The following is an 18,336-nucleotide window of genomic DNA, read 5'->3' on the forward strand; positions in this document are numbered from 1 at the left end:
GGGGAAATAGATTAATTAATTAATTAATTGCACATGATCACATTGCTTCAGAGTTACAGTGACCATTCCCAGGATAAAAAGTACTCAAAAGTGGTTTACCAATCCCCTCTTCTGGTGGTGCTCTGGGATTGTGTAGCATTGCCGAGGTCACACATGCTGCCTCTTCTTGCAGAAGGAAGAGTGGGTAATCAAACTCATAACCCCTGGCTCTGCTGACTTACCAAGCCAGCCTACTATGGTGTTAATGGATGCCTACTGTCGCGTACCCCCCAGTGACCCCTGTGTGCTTTGTCCCTCACACAAGTTCACCTTCGGACACGACTTGTATCTTTCCACATTTTCGCTGCCACCAGAGGATATTATCCTCACTATATCTATTAAGAATCTCACACACTTGCTGCCAAATAAAACAAGATTTATTTAAGGATAAATAAGTGAATCACAGAAGGAAAATCATGGATGTTCTATTATCATTCATTCATTAAACGTGGATTTGATTACATGTACAATTGCTTGTATTAATTGGCTTTAATCAAAATCTCAGTATATTTTCTGCCTGTCAATGTACTTCCAATTCCTTTTAACTCTTTGATACTCTCTAACTAACCAACTGTCCAATATCTTGTCTAACCACTTCACAATCTTCTCTCTGTCTAAAGTCTTCACCATTTTTTCCTAACTCTCTCTGTCACACTCTAACTGCTTCTCTGGCATCCCAGTTCCCTTGACTCCGCCCTTCCTGTCCTGTCATAGGCTCCTGTACTAGAGATCTAAAATAACTGACATGAGTGACGTGTGGGCTGTCCGCCAAATCTATCTTTGCAATTTTTATTGTCAAAAGTGAATTATTTCTCAATATATCCTGCTGGCAATAAAAATGGAAGTTGTGCCCCTCCTCCAATCCAACTGGGATACCAAGGAGAACTAATGGTTAATGCCCCACTACTTGCATACCAGATTCCCAGTCTGATTTGGGTCACTTATCCTTACCCTAGGATAAGAGGAAAAACTGCAGCTGCTTGCCACAAAGTTACATTGCAGTAGGCTAGATCACTGGTTCTTAACCTTTGTTACTTAGATGTTTTTGGACTGCAACTCCCAGAAGCCTTCACCATCAGCTGTGCTGGCTGGGGTTTCTGGGAGTTGCAGTTCAAAAACACCTGAGTAACAAAGGTTAAGAACCATTGGGCTAGATCATTGGTCCGACTTTTGAAATCTCTTTAAATAATAGTTCTACAGGTTGAATCTGGGAATGTGCTCATGTAAAGCAGATGTATAACCGTTTCCCGTGTTGAAGACAATGTTTCACAGAATTAAAAAAACCCAGAAAATCATATGTTTCTCTCCAAGTAACTTATGTTGCCAAAATAACACTAATGATTTTTCTGCTATATATTACAGTGGTGCCTCGCATAATGAGCGCACCGTTTAACGACGAATCCGCATAGCGATCTAATTTTTTAGATCGCTAATGTGATCCCACTGCGATGTTTTAATGGGTAAAACATCGCATTGCGATGATCGGTAAGCGTTTCGCTTACCAATCTTCGCATTGCGATGTTTTTTTAAACAGCTGATCGGCAGTTCCAAAATGGCTGCCGGGTGCCTAAAATGGCCGCTGCAAGTGTTTTCGCGCCTTGCCCTCGCTTACCGAGAGCGCGAAAATGGCGGCGCTATGGAGGAACTCGTTTAATGCGTTCCTATGGCTTTTTCCGTTCCATTTAGCGATGTTTCTGCATAGCGACAATTAATCCAGAACGGATTAATGTCGCTATGCGGGGCACCACTGTATTAGATCAAATTAAAAATTCAGTCTTGTTTGGATTCAACAATCCCACCACCTTCCTTAAATGTACACTTTATTTTACAGTATCTGTTCATTTTACAATATTGTTTTAAAAAAATAAGTACATGGAACAGATAAACATGAGTGGAACAGTATAACAAAATAAAATGAAAAGTTATTCATTTGAATTCATTTAAAATATAAAATATGACTCTTTTTCAAGACCAATAATTTTCAAGCATTTCTCCATATCTTCACTAAACGCCACTGAGCCACATATCAGTACAAAAGGTTGCTTTCTGCACATGTTCAACATACTCCTAATCAAATTTTCATTTATTCGACCAGTGTGTGTGTTCTCTCGAAAACTCCATGGCAGATTTTCTAGTGAACATTCCTGAAGAAGAAAAAGGCATAAGACATTTGCAAAATTATCTCAGAAAAACATATTACCAATACTAATTTTATTAAAATAGCTCTGGTAATATCCAAGATCTGTTTCTCTTTGAGAAAACTTCCTCTCAACGTTCAGTATGAGAAATCCATTGATATTCAGGTAGTGTTCCCTCTGAGGGAATGGGTTATTCCCCCTTCCAAATAAAGGAAGATATATTCTGTAACAATTATGTTATTTTTTTGTGAACTACTCCATAAAAATATGCTGTTTAATAGCCCAAGCCCAGCTGAATGTAGTCATAACTAATTTTAGCTGGATCGCAGTCTGTACATTTGGCTTCTATTAGAATTGGGTGTGTGTGTGTCAGGACAAAGTTTTATTCTTGCTTTAATAACTTTCAATCCCAATTACATGAACTAGAGTTACAGAAAATATAGACCATATCCACATTTCATGACAAGCCTTAGTTTAATTATGGCAAACTCTACTCTGCTCCAAAGGGACAGGAAAGAAACAAGCAGAAACTTGCCTTCTCATGATCTGTGAACCCACTGTTGATATAAACCCTGGCTCATCATGATGCCAGAACCCACAATCATAACACGTTCCTGCCTTGTTTCCTAGTTGCTCATCCTAAATTGGGGGCTGACAAAGGAGCAGGAGAGAAACAAACCAGAAATAAGAAAGACAATCCAGTTTCTTTGGTTGTTATTAGGCTATTACCTGGCTTAATACGTAAAACGTCCTTACATTCCAGAATCGGGACTGTTCTTGAAGAAGAGACTTCATATAAATATTTTCAAAGGTCCGGAAGCAGCCCACTAGAGTTACAAATGTTTCATCATCCTCATTTTCTGTTATATACTGAAGGATAGGAAGCATTGGGGCTAGACCAGTACCAGAAGCAAGCATAAGGAGTTCTCCATACTACAAATTGAGCAAAAATGGCAAATGTGTTTCAGTAATTGGAAATGGAAACCATTAATATATAAACTCAGTTTATGGTGCCATTTTTTAAAAAAATCCAAAAACCTTTCTCAGTCTGAGTTCTGCATACCTTAGGGACTACCTGTTCTCCTTCATCAGTCTCAGAATTCTGTACCATAACAGCCATATGCCAAGCACCAAAAGCTAAAAGGAGAGGTATTTATGGTAGCTAACCCTCAACCATATGTCTTCTTTAACCCAAAATCTGAATATTTGCTAAACAGCTATAAAGCTTCTCTTAGAACTGGCAAATCAAGGCTAAGGCAATTTTCATTTAATGGCTGAAATCCTGTTGCACAGTTCCCTGTGTGGAGCAGGGATGACATAATCATCACCAGCAAATCATTGCTGCTCAATGGCTTCAGGAGTGAACAACAATGAAATGAGAGCCTTGGGATCTTCAAGGGGAGTGGAATCAGAATTTGTAATTTCCAAATAATTGCTGCAGCTGATGACAGTGACATCTACAGAATAAGATTTCAGCCTATGTTTTGAAATGCCTTCTGGCCATCCTTATGCCTTAGGTCAACCATAATCTTACAGATCTATCCATTTGGGACTAAAATGACTTCAGAGTTGGTGAGAATGGCTTTGTTGTAACTACTATTTTTTTTAAACTTGACAATTAAATGTTAATGTATGGAAAGAATAAAAGAAAATGTGTGACTCAAAGTATTACAGCAAAAATCACAACACATCATATATGCACAGACGCAAAGAACAGCAAAATTTTTGCTAGTTATTTCCTGGCAAAAGAGAGGAAGAAAGTCAGTTCCCCAGACATTATAGCAACAGAGGACCCTCATAATATCCTTTTTCTTCTTTCAGTCTTGAATCCTGATTGGCCTATTGGTAGTAATAGCTTTAGAGAGGGAAATTACAGTAAAAGACTGAATAACCTACTCTTGGCTGAAGCAGGTCATCTTAACTCTCCAAGAGCAGTTACGGGTCTTAGCCCAGACTACTGAATCAAGTTATCGTTTGGCTAGCAAAACTCTCCAGTAAGCATAACTTTGCCTTCGCATATTTAACCAAAGGTACAGATTCCCAGTATGGTGTAGTGGATAGAGTGATGAACTAAGACTCTAGAGAACAAGGTTTGATGCCCTGCTTGGCCCTGAGCGCTCACTGGGGGAGTGAAATTGGTAGAACCACTCCTTAAATATCTTCCTTACCTTGAAAGTCCTTTTATAGTCATGTCAGTCAGTTCTGACTTGACAGTACAGAACACACAGGTTTAGAGGCTCTGGAAAACTGTGTGGAGATTATGCAATTTCTTCTGGTCAGGACCCTTGGAGAGATGAGGGCTACAATGTGCCTTCTGGATCCTTGCCCTTCTTGGTTCATAAAAGCTGCTATAAAGGGACTGGTCAACTGGGTAGGAGGAGTGGTGGATGCCTCCTTGCAACAGGTTAGGATCCCATCATGCTTAAAGGAGGCAACAGTAAGACCATTATTTTAAAAAGCCATCTTTAGACCCCACAATACTAAATACAGTGGTGCCCCGTATAGCGAGGTTAATCCGTTCCGGATTAACCTTCGCTATACGAAAACATCGCTGTGCGGGTAAGGAAAGCCTATTGGAACGCATTAAACTTAGTTTAATGCGTTCCAATAAGCGTCGAAACTTACCCCTCCAGCGATGTTTTCGCATCCGGCGGCCATTTTGGAGCCCCCAATCAGCTGATCGGCGGCTCCAAAATGGCCGCCGCATGACCCGAAATGGCCCCCCCGCAGCGTTTTCGCGACCTCCGTAAGCAAGGGGAGGGCGCGAAAACACTGATAGGGGCCATTTCGGGTCATGCGGCGGCCATTTTGGAGCCGCCGATCAGCTGATCGGGGGCTCCAAAATGGCCGCCGGACGCCCCAATCGTCACAAAGCGAGTGCGGCGATTGGGGCTGATCCGTATAGCGATCCCCAAAAAGGGATCGCTATACGGATTCTTCGTTAAACGGTGCCCTCGTTAAGCGAGGCACCACTGTAATTACTAACCAGTATCTACCCCTTCATGGATTGATGCCTTGTCGTCGTGAAGGGGCTTGAGTAATTCAGAGAAGTTATGGGCTATGCCGTGCAGGGACACCCAAGACAGACAGGTCATAGTGGAAAGTTCTTACAAAATACGATCCACCTGGATGAGGAACTGGCAAGCCACTCCAGTATATTTGCCAAGAAAGCTCCATGGACAGAAAGAAAAGGCTAAAAGTTATGACTCCGGAAGGTGTCCAACATGCTACTGAGGAAAAGTGGAGGACAAATACAAGTACTGTAGCTCCTGAGCTAATGAAGTGGTTGGGCCCAAGCCGAAAGGATGCTCAGCTGCGGACGTGGCTGGAAGTGAAAGGAAAATCCAATGCTGCAAAGAAAAATACTGCATAGGAACCTGGAATGTAAGATGTATGAACCTTGGTAAGCTGGATGTGGTCGAACAGGAGATGGCAAGAATAAACATTGACATCCTGAGTGTCAGTGAACTAAAATAGATGGGAATGGGCAAACTCAATTCAGACGATTATCATATCTACTATTGTGGACAAGAATCCTGTAGAAGATATGGAGTAGCCCTCATAGTCAACAAAAGAGTGGGAAAACTGTACTGGGATACAAATTGGAGATATTAAAGGAACATTTTGTGCAAATATGGACATGATTGGGTCCTAACAGAAGCAGAAGACATCAAGAAGAGGTGGCAAGAAGAGGAACTATATCAGAAAGATTTGGATCTCCTGAACAACCAAGATGGTGTGGTTGCTGACTTTGAGCCAGACATCCTGGAGAGCGAAGTCAAGTGGGCCTTAGAAAGCATGGCTAACAACAAGGCCAGTGCAGGTGATGGCATTCCAGTTGAACTCTTTAAAATCTTTAAAGATGATGCTGTTAAGGTACTACACACAATATGCCAGCAAGTTTGGAAAACTCAGCAGTGGCCAGAGGATTGGAAAAGATAAGTCTACATCCCAGTCCCAAAGAAGGGCAGTGCCAAAGAATGCTCCAACTACCATACAACTGCACTCATTTCACATGCTAGCAAGGTTATGCTCAAAATCCTCCAAGGTAGGCTTCAGCAGTATGTGGACTGAGACCTCCCAGAAGTACAAGCTGGATTTCGAAGGGGCAGAGGAACTAGAGGCCAAAGTGCTAACATGTGCTGGATAATGGAAAAAGCCTAGTGTTCCAGAAAAACATCTACTTCTGCTTCATTGACTACACAAAAGCCTTTGTCTGTGTGGACTACAGCAAACTATGGCAAGTCCTTAAAGAAATGGGAGTGCTAGACCACCTTATTTATTTCCTGAGAGATCTCTATGTGGGATAGGAAGCAACAGTTAGAACTGGATATAGAACAACTGATTGGTTCAAAAGTGGGAAAGGAGTACGACAAGACTGTATATTGTCCCCCTGTTTATTTAATTTATATGCAGAATACATCATGCGAAAGGCTGGACTGGAGGAATCCCAAAATGGAATTAAGATTGCCAGAAGAAATATCAACAACCTCCGATATGCAGATGATACCACTCTAATGGCAGAAAGTGAGGAGGAATTAAAGAACCTCTTAATGAGGGTGAAAGAGGAGAGCGCAAAAAACGGTCTGAAGCTCAGCATCAAAAAAACTAAGATCATGGCCACTGGTCCCATCACCTCCTGGCAAATAGAAGGGGAAGATATGGAGGCAGTGACAGATTTTACCTTCTTGGGCTCGATGATCACTGCAGATGGAGACAGCAGCCACAAAATTAAAAGACGCCTGCTTCAGGGGAGGAAAGCAATGATAAACCTAGACAGCATCTTAAAAAGCAGAGACATCACCTTGCCGACAAAAGTCCACATAGTCAAAGCTATGGTTTTTCCAGTAGCAATGTATGGATGTTTTGGTTGCTTTGGTGGATGACCTATGCCAGGAACTGGATAGGGGATTTGTGTCCCTGTGGGTTTTCCTGGACCTCTTAGCAGCTTTCAATACTATTGACCATAGTATATTCCTGACCCATCTCTCTGGAATGGGAATTGGGATAATTTTTTACAATGGTTTGGTGTCGCCAGTATGCAGATGACACTCAATTCTACTTCTCCTTGCCACCTACATCTGAGGAAGCTGCTTCGGTTCTAGATCAGTGTTTGGTATTAGTAATGGATTGAATGAAGGTGAATAAATTGAAACTTAATCCAGACAAGGTGCTTCTGGTCAGTCAAAAGGCAAATCAGGGAATAGGGATGCAGCTTGTATTGGATGGGATTACACCCCCATTGAAAAAACAGGTATGCAGTCTCGAGGTGCTCCTGGATTCATCCCTGAGTCTGGATGCCCAGGTCTCGGTGGTGGCCAGGAATGCATTTGTTGAATTAAAACTAGTGTTCCAGCTATGTCCATTTCTTCAGAGATCTGATCTGGCCACTGTGAGACATACCCTAGTTATTTCCTGTCTGAATTAATGTAACATGCTCTATGTGGGCTGCTGATGGAAAGTGTCAGGAAACTTCAGTGGGTCCAAAATGCAGCAGCTACATTGCTGGATGGGGCTGGTCACATGGATCACATACCCCCGCTCCCAGTTGCAGCAGCTCCACTGCCTGCCGCTCAGTTTACGGGCACAATTCAAAGTGCTGTTTTTAACCTATAAAGCCCTAAATGACCTGGGTCCAAGCTGTCTCAAAGAACGTACAGTACCTCCCATTATGAGCCGGCCTGGGTGTTAAGATCATCAGAGGAGATCTTTCTCTCAGTCCTGCCACCTTCACAGGTATGTCTGATGGGGACACAGAAGAGGACTTTCTCTGTTGTTGCTCCTTCCCACAGGAGGCCAGGCTGCCCTCATCTTTGCTGTCTTTCTGCAAGCAGGCAAAGGCCTTTCTCTGCAGGAAAGCTTTCCCTCAGTAACTTAGTTACCTGTGCGCGTGAGTTTTAGAGGGATTGTTATTGTGTTTTCCATGTTTGTATTTTCCATTTCTCAGAATGATATTTTTCCCCTTTCTCTTTACTATTTGTGTATGTATTGTTCCTATTAATATTGCCTTTTAATGATGTAAGATGCTTCTTTATATTCATTGTTCTTAGCCTTAAATACTGTCTTTCAATGTTGTAAGCTGCCTTGGGTCCTTTTCAAGGAGAAAGACAGAGTAAAAATATTTTTAAATAAATAAGATAAAACAAATTCTGTTAAAGATGTCTGTCAATAATTCATGGTGCCCTTGTTCTTCAGAAGCTCATCCCCAGCTCACCTATGAACCTGCTGCATTGGCTTATCTCAGGATATTTGTGTGTAAATGATAGTTATGGACAATGTTAAATGAGCTATACGTCTTGCTCAAATGAAAATAAATGCTGACAGTTAGTGATATACCTGTATTTTCAATAGATACCTATTGATGACTTTATCAGTCACGTCCAGGGGCTTGAGCTACAAGACTCAATTATACACTGAAAACCACTCTGCAGAAAAACCTTATTCCAAAACGAGAACAAAAACATACTGCATAATGGATTTCAACCAGTAAGAAAGCACTAATGATGAAGAGAAACAAAACTAGCAAAATAATAGAATACCATTATTTTAGCTAAACCATCAATTATGTGGCTGAGGCCTGCATATAGCCTATGTTTACTTATCTACTGACCCTCTGCAGGAACTTTCACATCACCTTACTCGATGCCAAAAACAGCAGCAGGTCTAAATCTATTCCTCCTGCTGAGCACTTATTGTCCATTAAACCCTGGCTATTTAGTAATGAATGAAAGAATGAAAAGAAAAGAAGTGGCAGACTCAGAGAGAAGGGTACTCATGGATGCCACATGTATTTCTTTATGAAGAACTATTTTATTTTGGTACCATATGTCAGCCCTCAAGTAAGTCTCATAAATTTAAGCATTCTATTTTATTATACTTGTGGCTCTGTTTAAACAGCTCACATGAAAAAAAATCATATTTCACAATTTTGAAGTAAATACCATGAGTTTTGCATTATTCCACTTTCAGGGACTATACAGCAAAAATACATTCACACTATTGCAGGCCAATGAAGCAGAACATTGAGAGCTTCAGGGCAAATAAAAATACTTCTTCACATAGCTTATGGTTAAACTATGGAATTATTTTCCACAGGATGTCATAGATGATGGCACAAATGTGGGTGGCTCCAAAGGAGACAAATTCATGGAAGCTAAATCTCCCAGTTGCTATCAGTCAAGATGGCTAGGTATTACCTCCAGCAATTTGTACGACAGTGACTGGAGAACCATAGTGGGCATGGTATCACCTCCATTTCCTGCTTGTGGGTTTTCCATAAGGAAGAGATAGGGCTTTGGCCAGATCCAGAAGGCTCTTGTTATGTTCTGCACGTTTATTCAGAAATCAGTCTGCTAAGATCAGTAGAGCTTAGTTCTAGATAAGTGTCCAGAGGATAGAAGCCTTAATTATCAAATCCAGAAGAAAATTACAGTGAATGAACTTTTTGCTAGTTTTGATTATCTGCTGGATTTTCTCTACTTCCTCTCTGTTGTTTTATAGACTTCGCTCTATAGAGAACCTTGTGACAAGAATTCTGCCTAATGATTTTTCATTCATTTCTTAATACTAAGAAAATAAACCCATTCCCTCAGCAATCTGCTCCCCATTATAATTCTTACCTGGTTGGCTGTGTAAGGAAAGCCTCCAAATGGGCCTCTCCAAAAAATGGCATCTCCTTTTTTCCAGGATTTTACATATTGTGACATTAGTCCATTCTCGTAGCACTTACAAAGTACAAAGCAGATAAGTAGATATTTAGCAATGCAAAACTCAAGTTTAATATCAATAATCCACATTTCTTCAGCTAAAACAGAGAATTTTCTGTGCATTTAAAAATGATTTGGGAAAAGTTTTTAAATAAATTTAATACTCAAATTTCTAGAATCTAGCACTTAGTCTTGTGTGTGTATGTATTTAAGTATATGCTAACTTAATGTTGTCCCTTGCTTTGTGTGATCTTTGTATAATGGCTCCACTAATGGATAGACCAAATGAGTATTTTCAGAACTCCTCTGATTACGAACAACTAGGATTTGTACCAGAAAGATGCACAAAGCAGTACCCCTTGTATGAAATTATTAATATATTTTGGACTGCTGTGCATTTGTAAGAGACAATGAACACAATGGCTCTGGACATTTGCTTGAGTATTTATACATCTTGTCCTTCTCATGTTTCTTTCATCTATGACTATGTAAGACACAATCTATGTGGCCTCAGCAAAAATGACTATTCTAATAATTTGCATGCACTACAAATGAAACAAGGAAGCCATAACTAAAATTGCCAGCCTTACACTGATGCTGCTCCTTACACATTGAGAATGACATACAGTATTTACTTCCACAAAGGTAGATATGAAAGTATGTTGTGGCAAATTAAGGAAGCTTGCAACACCTTAAAGACTAGCAAATATATTTCTGCATAGGTATTCTTGACCTAGAATGCATCAGATGAATCTTGTCCTTTTCATAGGAATTAAAGGGACAGAGCCTTTATTGTCACTTATCTCAGTGACATTTTTATTGCTACCTGACTGCATGTAAATTTAGATGAAAATAGGAATGTTTACAATTGATGACTATCATACTATCATATGCACAAGAATGTACTATAGTATTCCGTTTATAAGACACCCCCGTTTATAAGACACCCCCCAATTTTCTAACCCAAATATTAAGAAAATTTAACTTTGAGTATTCAGCCTCTAGGCTCAGAACACTCAGACATTAGGAGTCCCTATTGAATCTGAGCCTACAGGCTCCATCGGCAACAAGGTTGTTCAGCATCAGCTGATATCAATTCCATGAGGCTTGTGATTGGAGGAAGCTAAGTCTCCTGACTGTGGGAAACTAAGCCTCATGATTGAAGGAAGCCTGTTTACAGAGGCAAGGTATGGGCTGTTTTGTTCTCTCCTCAGCTATCTCAGCTTACTTTCATGTAAAAGATGCCTCTCAATTTTTAGTGTAATGATTTTAGGAAAAGGTAGCATCTTATACTTGGAAAAATACAGTATTTGTCTGGAGTTGGTAGTACAGTGTGGGAAATCTAATCAGAAAGCAGGAGAGACAAATAAGATTTGCATGGTCACCTTTTGATAAACAAGGTGAAATCCTTTAAAACAAAACAAATCTCTAAAATTAATATCAGTTTATATTCAGTGGATGAAATCCTGTTGCTTAATGTAATAAGTCACAGTTAAAGTAGGACCATTGAATCAATGGAACTTACAGAAGAGTTGACTGACCAAATTGCCACTGATGGGCCTACTCTAGTTGTGTTTTACTACACTAAGCCACAGGATTTCAACTAATGTGTATAGGCAGTAATGACCTATGCTGCACATATAGGAAGGAAAGAAAAGTTTGCGTGTCAGGCTCCCCATAAAAACACAGGTTCAGGGTCAGTTGAAAAAAATATGTTGGGAATTCTAGTCATAGTAAAGACAAGGTAGATGGGGATATTAAATTATGGGCATGGGGAATCAAGATGTTAGTTACTATGTTTCTTCTGTAGTGGGATATTGGTTGCAGGGGAGATAATTTATTTAAAATTGAATAGGTTTCTTCTTCGCTCTAATGGAGAAATGACCAAACTGGTTTATAATGAATTCTTACAAACAGAAGAGAAGGAGAAAATTCCTGGAGAGAAAACCTCTATGGCAGGTTTTACACCAAAAAACACCATAACATTATAGAATCACTCAAAGGGAGGGTTAAGCGCAGAAAATCGCCACTCACTTGCACTTAACTGTAGTATCACAAATGCAGTGCTGTAATCATGGGACACAGGGGTGTCTGAACAGCACTTGGATTGTATAGTAATAATAATAATAATATAGTACTTCCAAAAATTGCCTGAATAGCGAGAAATACACTACAATCTACAGAGCAAGTTATACAAATGGGTGCTGTACGATGGGTGTTCCATCTCTTTTGTTACAGCAAGAGAATAACTGTGGTTCTCTTTAGGATGAAAGGGTCTATATAAAGGGAAGGCATTATTACAATCATTACTACTATTATTGAAATGCAAAACTTGTGTGTAATAAGCAAGCATATATGAAATTTCACAGTCAACCTATAAAGGTAACATATTAATGCAGCTCAAATGTAGCATTTCCCCCCTCAAATTGCCACAATAATAATGAAATGATCCACCCACAAGTGTCTTATAAAAGCTATACACACCTCAAAAGGAGTATAATTCATGCTCAAACTATTACACAAGCAATGATAAGCCCCTGAAAAGCACAGACTCCTGGAGAGTGAGCAGAGGACAAAAACCAGTTCTCTGTGGCCGGCTGGAAGCTCCAGTGACCATAAAATGTGTCTCCCCTGGAGAAAGTGTAAATATAGATTGAAGAGAAAGACTTTATTTTCATATTCCTGAGCTTGAAATTATTCGAATGCACCTGTCCTTGACTTGAGATTTAGCTAACATTTTTTCTAAATATGATGATACAAGGTTTGTCATCAATAAGTCACTTGGTTCTGTACAGAAACCACTGTATTTACTTAGGAATATCATATTGTGGACTGACTGATCCTAAGACATATAGAACTGTTTTATTACATGAAATGTCATGCACTGAAATTAGCACAGCTCTCTGCTATGGAGTAACCGTGTTTGGCTATACCACCAATCAGATACAGCTGATTACTTTTATATGTACATACGTTTCAGTGTCAGGTAAATGACTCGGTAGGGTCCAAAATGGCTATATGATGGTGCATAATTTCAGATTCATCCCCATCACACATTCTTCCATCTCTAATGGACAGGTGGGAAACGGCACCAGTAAGTGCGTACAAAGAAAGAGAGAGAAGGAAGGAAGGAAACCTCCGCAGGCACTGCAGAAAACCCTTCCAAGTCATACACCAGAAGCTCATTTGGATAAAAACTGTTCTCCCAGGACAATCAACTTAATCAAACTTAAGTACTGCCATTTCTGTTGTTACATGGACTGAACTGGGCCTGGTCTAGATATACAGCAGAATGAAAGGTAAAATTCCAGGATGGTAAGATGGACAACCACCTCAGCCTGCTGAGGGATTTCATATTTTTAAAATATAGCCCTAAATAGCTCACTACATATAATGAACTACACGGCAGAGAAAAGGTTTTCACATATTGCAACTCTCAAGTACTTTCAAGAAAATATCTTTAGTTTTAACATTAGAGAAATCTCTGAAATGATACATTGTGGAAAACATGTTCTGAACTGGTATATCCTAAAATCAAAGCAGCCCACAATTCCTTCACCTTGTTCTAGTACCTCATCCTGCTTCATATGTAGACCTGGTCTTGATTCTGGAGAAATGATGAGAAACAGAATTTCACAGTATTGATCGGAACTAAGTGGAACTAGCTGTTAATCTATAGAACAAAGGCAGCTATTTACCTTTATTAAAACTTCAAAGTACCCTTCAGCATTCACAGGGGTAATTGGAGTATAAGCTCTCTGGACCTCCAAGCCGTTTACTAGTCCTCTGAGGAAGGGTGGGGGGAAGAGAGAGAGAGTGAGAGAGAATAAGAGGGATTGAACCCCGATTTGAATTCCTGACAATTCTATCAGTAGAGTAATGATCTCTCAGCAAAAGCTGCTGCGTGAAAAGCACGGCAGGTATTCTTCCTGCTTCCCCATGGGCTGTCCTTTGCCAAGCCAGACAATAGATTATTCCTTCCCATTTTTCAATGAAATCACAGGGATGCAAACTACTGAAATAACCTCAGATTTCTCTCTCTCATCAAGCTATACTGCCCTCCTTAACAATGCTTCCTTTTCCTGAGGCCAGATAAACTACGCAGCCAGCCTAGGTATTTTGTGCAAGATAAACAGGGAACTAAAATTCAGGGAGTGAGGGAGAGATTGTGAATAGTTTGGGGCAAAAAGGAGCTTTCAGTCTGAGTCTCTACAGCTGTTTTAAAACAGGTTAAATAATATGCAAAAATAATATTAATAAATGCCTTGAAATCTTGGAGAGGAGGGGCGGAGCGATGGCAGCGAGAACAGGGGAATCCTAGGGCTCTGGGAACCCCTGTGTAAACTCCGAGTCAGCGGACCCCCCAGAAGTGAAGGGGGGGAGTTTTTCACAGGAGAGTGGATTTGCAACAAGTAGGGCCAGGAAACCTCCGAATTCAGACAACAAATCTGTCTTCGTGAGAGTTTCCTTCCTAAAGCAACTGGCTCGGGAGACGCCATGTCTGGTGAATCAACTGCCAACTTTGCCAGGAGGGGAGGTATATGAGGAAGATTTATGCCTGACTGCATGAACAGTGAGTAACTGACTTTCTATTCAGCTTCAGCAAGTACAAATCAAACTTAAGAGGCTGGTTTTAAAGGAGAGAAAAGTAAACAAAAAGCAGCAAATAAGCATTTGTATCCTTGAAACATCAGCAAATATTTACTGTGTCACATCTGAGAGAAACAGAAACAGAAACTAGCTAAAGACATAGAGATTTTTTTCCTCATCCCCGCGTCCTCCCTGGATGGCATAATTATCATATCATAAAATTAGAGATTTAAAAAGACTGGGAACTCCCACCATAAGTGATCCTGCTATGAGCTGCGAACAGTGGATTATAAATTAAAACGGCTCCTGGCCAAAGTTGGATTTACAACTGGATGTGTTAGTGGGAGTCTGAGTCCGGGCTGACTCATTTAACATGAGGGTGAACTGATTATAGTTTTACTGTTTTATGGCCTCTGACTGAATTGGGAGTACAGGAAAGGGGAAAAATAAATAAAAAGCTGGACTTGGTGGACTTGGGAGAAAACAGAATAACTCTTTTATGCTATAGCAGAAAGCATTACAGTGGGGTCTTGACTTAAGAACGACTTGAGTTAAGAACATTCTGACTTAAGAACCGCTCTCATAGGAAAATATTGACTTGACTTACATACTTAGATTTGAGTTAAGAACTGAAAAAAAACCACGTGGGAGGCAGGGAAAGTGCAAAAAGTAAACTTTCAGTTAACTGTTGGCCAGTGAAAAGGGTGCCTGTCTGCTTCCTCACTCCTCCCAGCGTTTAGAGAGTGGATTGGGAGACAGTCTTCAGGCTGCCTGGTACTGTACTTGCCTGGACTGTATTTTCCCTGCCTTCCCTGAACCTTTCTTGACCTAAGAAAAAAAGAAACAAAATATCCCCCTCTAGTGGTCGAAGGTGGAATAGCAGCTTCCCATTAGTTTCTATGGACAGAAAAGAGCAGATATGGATTAAATGGTTTTCAATGCATTCCTATGGGAAATGCAGATTTGACTTGAGAACTTTTTGACTTGAGAACCGCCTTCCAATATGGATTAAGTTCTCAAGTCAAGACCCCACTGTATTCTATACTAAATTTACATTCAGGAAGAAGAGAGGACGGCCCTTGTTTTAATGTACAATCAAAATTTACAATGGAAGATTCCTTCAAGAATTACATACAAGAGTTTCAAATGAACATTGTCAATCAAATTAAGGGTCACATGAAGGCCCAGACCTTTGAAGTTAAGGCCATGATTTCAGGATACAGTATAATGTGGAGGGGCAGAATGTGCAGATGGAAGCCCAGCCCACCAGAGCAGTAGAAGCAGCAGAGAGAAAGACTTTAGAATTAAGATCAAAGGAGGCTAAAATAATGGGCCTGCATGAGAGGGGGGGTCAGGTGGATGAGTTGGGGATTTATATTAATGAGAAGATTACTCAAAAATGTATACTTGCTTGATAGAAGAGAACTTAAAGAAGGAAAATGTGAAGGCAATGAGGTTGGAAGGGGTATAAAATTCTGGTTATAATTTAGATATATATGTGCATTCAAAGGTAGAACGATAATTACAGTTGGATTAAATCAGTAAATTTGAGAGAAAATTGTTTAAAGAGGTTCTATAGATGGCACTTTAAAACTGGTAAAAGGGGTGTTAAGAGATTAATTCAGGTTAAAATACTGTCAGCAACTTGGGACTTCTTTGTACAGGTGGCAGATATTCTTATTGAATCTAATAACAGAAATTGCTGATTGAAAGATACACATATACATATAGATTAATTTAGGTTAACATACTGTCAGCAATTCTGGATTCTCTTCTGTTTAAGTGGTTGATAAGTACATATAACTTTTAAATTAAAAATGTCCATGTAGGATATAATACAAGAAATTGTTGACTAAAACATGCTCTCTCTCTCTCTCTCTCTCTCTCTCTCTCTCTCTCTCTCTCTCTCTCTCTCTCTCTCTCTCTCTATATATATATATATATATATATATATATATATATATAGAGAGAGAGAGAGAGAGAGAGAGAGAGAGAGAGAGAGAGAGTAAACATATGTGTACTATAATATACAGTGGTGCCTCGACTTATGAACTTAATTGGTTCCGCAACTCCAGTCATAACTCGAAATGGTCATAAGTCAAAGCACCATTTCCCATTGAAATGCATTGAAATACAATTAATCCGTTCGGCTGAAGGAAAAAAGTCATAATCATAATCATAAGCATCATCATCATCATCATAAATTACTGCAAGACCCATCGGAAACACAATTAATCCATTCCGGCTGAAGGGAGGGAAAAAGAAAAAGCAAGCAAAGTGTGGAAGACCCATCGGAAATGCAAAAAAAGCAAAGCAGAAAGCAGGTGAAGCATGAAAGACCCATTGGAAATGGAAAAAAAGCAGAGCAGAAAACAAGCGAAGCATGCAAGACCCATCAGAAATGCAAAAAAAAGCAGAGCAGAAAGCAAGCAAAGCCTTCAAGACCCATCGGAAATGCAAAAAAAGCAAAGCCGAAAACAAGCGAAGTGTGCAAGACCCATCAGAAATTTTTAAAAAAAGAAAAGCAAAAAAGCAAGCAAACCCCGCAAGGCCCATTGGAAATGGGGGGAAACCCCCCAAAGCAAACAAACCCCCCAAGACCCATCAGAAACGGGGGGGACCCAAAAAACAAACAAACCCCCCAAGACCCATCGGAAATTGGGGAAAAAATCCCAAAAGCAATCAAACCCCTCAAGACCCATCAGAAATTGGGAAAATACCAAAAAACAAACCCCCCAAGACCCATCACAGCACAGAAATATAACCTCCCAAGTCCAAAACGATGCTGCAAAACCCACCCAGAACAGTTTTTAAAAAGCAGAAAGTAGCACCTTAGCTTACGAGGCAGCCTGAAGCCTCCGATCGCACTCACTCTAATTGTTGAGGTGAAAGAGCTACAAAGAAGCAGCCTCTTCGCCTACCAATGGTTAGCAATTTGAATTTCCCACCTTTTCCCCCTGCCTTTTTCTGTTCATAGCTGGAAGCTCCGGCCACAAGTTGAAGCAAAAATTTGTGGCCACAGCTGGTTATAACTCGAAATGGTCGTAAGTTGGGAGGTTCGTAAGTTGAGGCACCATTGTAGTTATGTAGTTAAGGTTATATATTAAGATCAATTCAGGTCAAAATACTGTTAGCAACTTTGGACTTTCCTTTGTATAGGTGATAGATAAGCATATATAACTTTTAAACTAGAAATGTTCATGTTAAATACAGTAACAGAAATTGCTGAGTGAAAAGTAAACATATGTGTATTATAACATAGCTATGTAATTAAGATTATATATTAGACAGTGTATTATGATAATAACTTTAAATTAAAAAGGCTTTTGCTGAATTTAATACTAGAAGTTTTGATCTGAAATATATATATGTGTGTGTATATATATACACACAGAGAGTGGAGAAGATAATATGGTTTAAAGATGTTAATAGGGTAATATGGTTATGCAGTAAAGACTATATATGATTATATGGAAAACACCTCCCTACATATATGTTTGATATACAGTATCTTGAATGTTTGTCTGTGATAGAATAAAAAATTAAAAATAAATACATAAATAAATGCCCTGAAATCTTGAATTTTAAAGTATTTCTAGCTACAGGTAGGGATACAAATAACAATGCAAAACTACAAACCACATGTGTTACATAGAAGCTCCACAGAGCTCAATGGGATCAACTTCCTGGCTTAATCAGGAACTGGTTATGAAATGCTGCAGTCGGTCTTTTCCACAAGTGTTTTTGAATGCTTTATTAACATCTTATATGGATGGAGACATATTAAAGCCCATTTCCATATTAAAATTATTTACAGGCTTTTTGAATACAGTCAGAAAATTGAAGATTATGTGCTGGGAATA

At 39.7% G+C, this 18,336-nt stretch overlaps 1 protein-coding gene across 3 annotated transcripts in view; it reads right to left on the reverse strand.

Annotated features, from left to right (window-relative positions):
- Positions 1–398: 398 nt before the first annotated feature.
- Positions 399–18,336, reverse strand: part of CYB5RL (cytochrome b5 reductase like) — a 33,694-nt gene continuing 15,756 nt past the window's right edge. For 2 of the 3 annotated variants that reach the window (XM_072997648.2, XM_078392908.1), the window contains exons 4-7: positions 13,582–13,669; positions 9,797–9,901; positions 2,907–3,110; positions 399–2,183 (exon numbers count right to left, since the gene is read on the reverse strand). In XM_072997648.2, coding sequence (XP_072853749.2) covers positions 1,980–2,183; positions 2,907–3,110; positions 9,797–9,901; positions 13,582–13,669 — 601 coding nt within the window. In that variant the 3' untranslated portion in view covers positions 399–1,979. Of the gene's footprint in view, positions 2,184–2,906; positions 3,111–9,796; positions 9,902–13,455; positions 13,491–13,581; positions 13,670–18,336 lie in introns of all 3 variants that reach the window. The other variant, XM_078392909.1, reaches the window with a different exon arrangement.

The sequence above is a fragment of the Pogona vitticeps genome, chromosome 4 (genome assembly GCF_051106095.1).
Source record: "Pogona vitticeps strain Pit_001003342236 chromosome 4, PviZW2.1, whole genome shotgun sequence".
Lineage (NCBI taxonomy): Eukaryota > Metazoa > Chordata > Lepidosauria > Squamata > Agamidae > Pogona > Pogona vitticeps.